The 8,805-nt window shown below is 48.8% G+C and overlaps 1 protein-coding gene across 1 annotated transcript in view; it reads right to left on the bottom strand.

Moving 5' to 3' along the window:
- The window catches only part of MBTPS2 (membrane bound transcription factor peptidase, site 2), a 54,923-nt gene extending 54,783 nt beyond the window's left edge, over window positions 1–140 (bottom strand). Inside the window, exon 1 of the mRNA XM_015429089.1 lies at window positions 6–140. Within this exon, the coding sequence (XP_015284575.1) occupies window positions 6–71 (66 nt within the window). The 5' untranslated portion in view covers window positions 72–140. The remainder of the gene's footprint in view (window positions 1–5) is intronic.
- Window positions 141–8,805: the final 8,665 nt, after the last annotated feature.

Genomic DNA, 8,805 nt, shown 5'->3' with positions numbered 1-8,805 from the left:
AGTACAGTGTCGGCCAAGTAAACGACGCACCAGCCACCCAGCACACAGACTACCACAGGCATCGGGATCATCTTAGCGACGAAGAAAATGGTACAACACGAGCGTGAACGAACAGACGAAGCCAAGCCTCAGTTCTCATCCGGAACGAAACACCACGCGGAACTACTCTGTGCGACATTCATTCATCGAGCAGGGCACTTCCGCGTGTAACACACCAGGGGAAAAAACCGTAGCGTGTTGAGCAAAGGGCTGCGGTTGCAATGGTTCCGTCCAGAGATTTCAGGTTCCCATTCCCAGTGAGAAGACTCCTCCATGTAAAAGTGACAGACATAAGCAATTAATGTAAAAACTCAAGCAAGTTATTTTAGAAGCTCCCTTTTTGTTGCTGTACTCCCCCCCCCCCATACACTGGGAAGCCTAAACAGCTCTACAAACCAAAGCATCACTATAAGCCAAAAGCCCAGGCTCTTCTTGTTCCCAACCTCCAGGTAAGGCCTGGAGTTTTCCCGGACTAGAGATCAGTTCGTTTGGAAGAAGAAGAAGAAGAAGAGATTGGATTTATACCCCGCCCTTCACTTGGAGTCTCAGAGCGGCTTACAAACTCCTTTCCCTTCCCCTCCCCTCCCCACAACAGACACCCTGTGAGGTGGGTGGGGCTGAGAGAACTCTGACACAAACTGCTCTTTTTCAAGGACAGCTGTGCCAGAGCTTGTGGCTGACCCAAGGTCACATCAGCAGGTGCAAGTGGAGGAGTGGGGAATCAAACCCGGTTCTCCCAGATTAGAGGAAATGGCAGCTTCAGAGAGAGGGCTTCATGGCATTACATCACCCCTGAGCTTGTTAGCCTCCCTAAATTTCACTCTCCCCAGTCCCCAGACAGCACCCCCAAATCTCTAGGAATTTCCAGAGCTGGCAACCTCCTGTTCACTGGTTGCACTGTGTCCAGCACTGTTGAGGTCTTCCTCCCTGGCCCCACTGCATCTGGCTGGTGCCCTGCCTCAACATTCCACATGAGGCGCAAAGGTGTACGCTAGCAACCTGTGTTGTTTTGTTTTAATAAAGGCAGGGTTAGCAAAGCCCTTTACCACAGTTGCAGGAAGGAAGACCGGGGGACGGTGGAGAAGTTCAAAGTGTTTAGCACACAAGTTGAATATGTTTTCCTTTATAAACATCTGTAACAAAGAATAAACATTTTGGAAATGTGGCTGTTATTAAGATGATGTAGCTTGACAAAATATTGTTACTGCAACAGTGCTAGTGCCTTCAAAAGGTGTGTAGCACACTGAAATACAAGGACTACCGTTTTCACACAGCTGTTACTGCCATGTTTCAGAAAGAAAGCAAACTAGCACCTGGCTTCTTTTCAGTTTTAATTTTTAAATATATTTAGTTTGTTTTCTATTTTCATGGGACAGAGTCTTCATATTTTCAAAGCACTGTAGCAAAATCTAGATTACCAGATGCAGCATTTGCCATTTCTCCTGAAATTTGTCAGACAGCATTTTAGCAGCTCAGGAGCCCTGCCATGAGAAAAATAATATTTTCTCATCTCCTTTTTTAAAACTGAGGTTTCTACAAACTGAAACACACCTTTGAATGCATTGATTCTGTTACATTACCCCTTTGGTGGCATAAGAAATATCTATGGATGTCCTCACTACATACTTGAATGTGAATGTGCAAAATCTTTCACCTTACCTTGTGCCTTGTTAAGTACCAGACTCAACACAACTTGTGAACAGTGAATCAGCTTTATTAACGAAGTCAGAAGAAATCATCAACGAAACAATAACATAGAGCAACAGGCTCTCTTTTAAACAGAAGAAATCATGAACGAGACAAAAACATAGAGCAACAGGCTCTCTTCTACCGGGCTTGGATAGCCACAAGTCAGTTAACAACCAATCACTATTTACATATAAGATCCAATCAGAGTGCTTCCCTCCAGAACATTGCGCAGCTCTGATTGGTCTATTTACAATCCTGTCTCAGAACTCAACCTAATGCAGAACTTAATACATAACACGCCTGATTTGTTGGGCAGGCTGATAGATAATGGGTAGGATTGTGAACCTCCAGGTGGTGGCTACAGATCTGCTATTACAATTGATCTCCAGGTGACAGAGATCAGTTCACCAATTTCACCTGGAGAAAATGGCCAGGTTGGAAGATGGTTTCTATGAGACATTATACCCCACTGAAATCCCTCCCTCCCTCCTGAGGCTCCACCCTCCAAAATATCCAGGTATTTCCCAGTCTGGAGCTGGCAACCCTAAGGAGTGGTTTGCTTTTAAAATAACATGATTTACTTTAAACTAGTCTCTTTTCTTTAAAAAAATAAATAAATCCGAAAGCACGTAATTGTTAGATCGCGCTAACAAAGGACTCGTAGAGTGATTTCAGCAAGTGATTCAGCTTTAATACGAACAAGCACTCAAACGCATTCAGAAACCAGAACAGTAAAACATTGGAGCTGGGCTCCTTTTAAACATACCGGGCTAATATAGCCACTCCTACTATATACATAACAACCAATCAGATTGCAGAGATAAAGGCGAATCAGTGTCCTTCCCGCTCAGGGAACAGTTCGTCTGTGATTGGTCGCTGTTTTGAAGCGACCAATAGTTCGTTAGCACTGTCGGAGCCTTGGCTGGCTCGAAGTTCAACATGGGAGGTGGATTAAGCGATTCATGTTATGCTGTCAGTACATAACAATTCCTCCCCCTTAAGTTAAGACAATACATCATAATTTACAGTTATATTTACATATTACACATATATCCGATGCCTGTCAGGCAGTATCAAACAGTTTGCTGCAATCATAGTCAGCTAAATATGTTGGTGGTCTGTGTGTACGCTGCGACCTTCTAAGTGCGATAGGTTCATTTTGCGGGGCTTCTAACTGTGGTTCCACAGACCTTGAATCAGGCGCTTTTACGGCCGGGTCTGCTGGTTCAGTCTCAGGGAATTGCCCTGCAGTACCTGCTGACTCTACATCGTCCTCCAGGGCGGGAGGTTGAGAGATTAATTCAGAGGACCCAGCCGGCGAGTCGGCGCTGTCCTTAACCCAACGCCTCCGTAACTGGTCCACATGGCGCCGCCATCTCCTACGATCCGACATCTGGACCAGGTACATTCGAGTGCCAATACATTCCCCAATCACCCCCGGGGCCCAGGGATGGCCGGCAGCATAATTCAGGGCGAAAACATTATCTCCGACCTGAAATGTGCGCATGCTCGTATGCGGGTCTGTACGCTCCTCCTGTTGCTCGTTCAGGTCAGGGTGCAACCTGTTTAACCTGGTGGTTAGTCGCCTGCCCATGAGTAGCTCGGCCGGGCTACGGCCTGTTGTGCTACAGGGGGTGGTGTGTTGGCGCAGAAGGAAAGACCCCAACCGAACACTCCAATCCCCCTCTGTCAGTCTTCCCAGGGCTTCTTTGGCCGTGCGTACCATTCGTTCCGCTTGGCCATTTGAAGCTAGGTGAAAAGGGGCAGCGGTGATTTGCCAAATGCTATTGTCCGCTAGGAATGTCTTAAATTCCTCGGACACAAACTGAGGGCCATTGTCGCTGACCAGAGTGTCCGGCAACCCGTGGGTTGCGAACAGCCTACGGAGCGCATGGATGACCGCTGTGGATGTGGTCGTATTCATTTGCACCACCTCTAGCCATCTGGAAGACCAAGATTTGAATTCCCACTCTGCCACGGAGGGGTTGGGTCAGTCTAGGGTTGCCAGCCTCCAGGTGGGGCCTGGAGATCCTCTGCTTTTACAACTGATCTCCATCTGACAGAGATCATCTCCCCTGGAGAAAATGGCTGCTTTGGAGGGTGGAGTCTGGCATTGTGCTGAGGCCCCTCCCCAAACCCCACCCTCTCCCAGATCCACCCCCAAAGTCTGCAGGTATTTTCCAACCCAGACCTGGCAACCCTAGGTCAGTCACTGTCAGCCTAACCTACCTCACAGGTTAGTTGTTGTGAGGATAAAGCAGAGGAATGGAGAAACATGTTGGAAGTCATTTTGGGCCCCCACTGGGGAGAGAGCTAAATATAAATAAATAAAAGTAAAATAAACTGTCTCTGACCATGTTCCACATGTGTCATCGTCAATATATGAGATTCTCAGCCTGGCCCTATCTGTGGATTTTTCAGTCCAGAGACTGGAGCCATGAACAGATGAGACAGATCTTTCTACAAATCTGAAAAAAGCCCCATATTTGCAGAAAAATTCTGAAATCTAAAAAACAACCAAACAAAACACCCATTGGACCAAAAAGCAGTTCACTGAAAAGGCCAACAAATACTGCCTTAGTGTCCTGACCTAGATAGACCAGGCAAGTCTGATCTCATCAGATCTTGGAACGGGGGCCATAGGCAGCAGCGGTGGGGCACATGGGGTGGCGCCAATATTCCATCTAAGCTGAGTTAGTGTGAGCTAGCTCACAGTTTTTTAACTTCCAGCTCACACATTTTTGTCTTAGCTCAGGAAGGATGGCTCCAGAGCAAACTAATTTGTGCAGTAGCCAAATTGCTCACTCACAACTTTAATGCCAGTAGCTCAAAAAGTAGAGTTTTTGCCCACAAGACTCCACAGCTTATAGGAAGCATTGGGTGGCACCCCCTACTGAATCTATAGCACCCCCACCATGCCGGCCTGAAGCTCATTCCCTGGCCAGCCCTTTATTCTCTGTGGGCTTGCCACACTTCACCTCCAGCGCCTGATGATCTCCCAGCTGAGTCTGGGGCTTACAAAGCAGAGTCCATAGCCTAGGCAGGTTGGGTGTGCACCAGAGGAAGCTGGTGAGCTCTTGCCTCTCCCCAGGGTCATCCCGCACAGGGCTTCCCCAGTGCCTGCATTACCTTGCAGATGGCCAGCTGAGGGGGAGACAGGTCTGGCAACTTTGCAGTGGACTGGCCACTCCGGGTAGGTGTGGGCAGCAAGCTGATGCCCTTAGCTCACCTCCTCATTGCTGCTGCAGCAAAAGGGCCGGCATCACCCACATGGGGCTGCTCCATGCTCACAGCCACGAAGCTCCCTGGAAGAGGCATGGGCAAGCGGTGCCTGGTTCCGACTCTCCTCAGCAGAGGGGGTCAAGAGACAGGCCCCTGGCAGCCCAGCACTCAGTTTCAGCTGCTGCATCAGGGGCTGCCCAAGCAAATCAAGCTTGGGAACTGCTCTGCCAGGCTATGCTTGAGGCGCCATCCTTCTGTCTGCTGTTTGGCACCCCACCCCCATGAAAAATTCCTTGGTATGGGGCTGTCTCAGAAGCTAAGCAGGGCCGACCCTAGCAAATATTTGGATGGGAGGCCTCCAGAGAGCCAGTTTGGTGTAGTGGTTAAGTGTGCGGACACTAATCTGGATAATACAAGTGTGCGGACTTTAATCTGGGAGAACCGGGTTTGATTCCCCACTCCTCCACTTGCACCTGCTGATGTGACCTTGGGTCAGTCACAAGCTCTGGCACAGCTGTCCTTGAAAAAGAGCAATTTGTGTCAGAGTTCTCTCAGCCCCACCCACCTCACAGGGTGTCTGTTGTGGGGAGGGGAAGGGAAGGGAGTTTGTAAGCCGCTCTGAGACTCCAAGTGAAGGGCGGGGTATAAATCCAATCTCCTCCTCCTCCTCCTCCTCTTAAGAACATAAGAGATGCCAATGTTGGATCAGGCCAAAGGCCCATCTAGTCCAACACTCTGTCACACAGTGGCCAAAAATGCCAGGTGCCATCAGGAGGTCCACCAGTGGGGCCAGGACATTAGAAGCCCTCCCACTTTTGCCCCCCCCCGCAAGCACCAAGAAGACAGAGCATCACTCTTCTTCTTCTTCGAATACCGAGGCCAGAGGCAGGCTATCAAGCCACTTTTCTGAATGTCCTCCATGCCCCAGTAGGAGTCGCCAGAGGTCACCATGACTTCCAGGCATGGGCACACAAATGCATGCACTCACACATACATAAATGCAAAAATACCCCAAAAACGCTGCCTTAGTGGATATTTCTAGCATCTGTTCTAACTCTAGCAAACAAATATTTTATAGAACGCATGAACTTATTCTGTGTATAAAAAACACTGTACCTTCAAGAAAGGACAACTCATTGCCCAGTGTGAGGGGCTGATAGCCAGCCACAACAAGATTGCTAGCCTTCAAACCTTGGTTTTTTGTCAGTAAAAGGCAGAGGGAGGACCCTTTACAGAACTATTTTGGCCTCACAGTCCATCCCTGCTCCTCTCCCTCCTCCCCTGGAGAGAGGACTGATTGAGACCAGGCCCACAAACAATCACTGGGCGACTTGCTACCAAGCAATTTAGTTTACTCAGCCAGGTATAGTGGTGCCTTCCGGAAAACCTAATGCCACACATCTCACATGGGCCAAGCAGCAACTTTCACACAACTTGCGCAACTTGGCTTGGCCTGGCAGTATTCATGACACTTCTTTTCCCTGATAAAAATTCTCCACAGCTTCTATTCGGTCCAATAAATGGTAACAACTGTTAACTGTCCCATCTAGTACCTTCCCTTGGTACTTGAAGGCCCCGGTCACACGGGAGGTTTTGGCCCGGAAGAGGGACGGATCGGGGGCGCAGCAAACGGGCGCGATCAAACCACAACATCTGGGAAGCGGCGTGCACCCGTCCCCGATCCATCCCTTCAGCCGGAAAACCCGCTGCAAAAAAGAACCTGCAAAGGAGCAGGACTTACTGGAAACGGTGCAGCAAGTGCGGCCGTGAGATCGCCGGCACGCCCGTCTTCCAGAGCAATCGAGGCTCCCGGCTGAAATGTGCACGCGCACACATGCACAGTTCGGCTGCCTCGCTCTCCCTTCAGTGGCTTCCCCCGGCATCTGATTGTGCCAGGGAGGAACTGCGCAGCGGCTCAGGGGATCTATCTGATCCCGCCACCGCATGTGTCTTTTGGTGCGGCTCTAAAAAGCCGCACTTTGGCCGCTCTTTTTTCCCCCGTGTGCCAGGGGCCGAAGTTTTCCTATAATAGAAAATCAGCTACATTGGGGGGGGGGGGATACTGAAAGAAATGGAGCACAGTGAAATATGTCTGTGTGGATCCGAATTTTGGTTCTCTTGCATGTGTGTTCTAAAGTATTAACTCCTCCCCAACCTGCCATTTCAAATTCCCAAGAAAGGGGACAGAGTAACTTACTAATTCACACTATTGTCTGATGAATAGGGACAGTTTCTGTCATCTGAAACAGAGAATTCTTTAGGTGAGGGATCTAATCCTCAGGAATTGAATATGCATTGGATGGATGCAGAATAGTGTTCCCAACTGAAATCAACTGAAAGAAATGATTCCCTGTTATTACCACCTTTACTTCCACTATTGAAGTATCCAATAAAATGACATACCACCACACTCTGAATCCATTTTTGTACACCCTTCCTGTTCCATCTGGCGCTAAGTCAAAAGTCAACAGCGCCTGTCTGGATGTGATTCAACGCATGGCCAGAGTAAAAGTAGAATTAAATAATTTTTTATTAAGCTCCACGTGCATTCAGAAGATTTATTTACTCACAATCAAAGCTGAATAACTGATGAAATTCACATCTTTGTAATCTAATTCAGTTCACTGGCTCATGGTGAAAAAGATTGCGTGCTCCGAGCCTCCTTTGCCGTTTAAAGAGTAAACAAAGGAATGGGAAGAAAGCTGTAAACTCAAATCCCCGCGCAGGCCCGTAGCTAACAACTTTTTGCTCAGGGGGCCCATGTTTTTCTCATGGGGCCCACAATGTTCCCTCTAAGCTGTGGAGTTTTGTGAGCAAAACTTCTACTTTGTGAGCTACTGCCATTAAAGTTGTGAGTGAGCGATTTGGCTACAGCATAAATTAGTTTGCTCTGGAGCCGTCCTTCCTGAGCCAAGACAAAAAGGTGTGAGCTAGAGGCTAAAAAACTGAGCTAGCTCACACTAACTTAGCTTAGAGGGAACACTGCCTGTGAAGTAGGTGGGGCTGAGAGGGCTCTTTCCAGAACTGCCCTTTCAAGAACAGCTCTGAAAAAAACTTGTAACTGACCCAAGGTCACCCAGCAGGTACAAGTGAAGGAGAGGGGACTCAAACCCGGTTCTCCCAGATTAGAGTCCGCGCACTTAACCACTACCTCCAAACTGGCTCTCAGAGACAGAGATGGCCAGACAGAACAACACAGGTAGACAGACAGATGGACAGGCAGAGACAGATGCCAGAGAGACAGAACAACACAGGCAGGTAGACAGAAAGAAACAGCCCAGCCCAAGCAGCCAGCAGAGGGGAAGGGGCAGAGGGGCCTCCAGCCTCTCCAGGTCAGGGCAGAGGGGCTGCCGGGTGAGCAGGAGAAGGAGGAGGCAGTGATGCCATAGAGGCCCTCATCTGCTGTGGTTAAATGGCTAATAGTGAGCAAACTGAAACTAAACCCTGGAAAGACAGAAGTGATACAGGTCGGGGAGGCAGAAGTCTGGAAAGACATTATGCCCCCTGCTTTCAGCGGGGTTCAGCTAACCTTCGCCAACCACTTTTTAAGCTGTAATTGATTTATTTAGACTAAATAATAGCAACGGACACCAAGAAAAAGAGGACATCTGTTAACACAATACCTCCCCCCCCAAAAAAAACCTGTAGATGGGGGGAGGAGCACCTGCCAAAATGCCCTCCCGTGATCAGTCCTGGGACTTCTTCCTGGGCCTTTCAGCCCCCTCCTGCAAGGACCACCACGGTGGCGAACAAATCAAAACATCCACCGCAAAACCATGTTTTAAAATTACTTCTCTCTCTCTCTCTCTCTCTCTCTCTCTCTCTCTCTCTCTCTCTCTCTCTCTCTCTCACACA

This window comes from Gekko japonicus, unplaced genomic scaffold, assembly GCF_001447785.1.
Source record: "Gekko japonicus isolate JY-2015 unplaced genomic scaffold, Gekko_japonicus_V1.1 scaffold1825, whole genome shotgun sequence".
Taxonomy (NCBI): domain Eukaryota; kingdom Metazoa; phylum Chordata; class Lepidosauria; order Squamata; family Gekkonidae; genus Gekko; species Gekko japonicus.
This window is presented reverse-complemented; position numbering and strand designations above follow the sequence as displayed.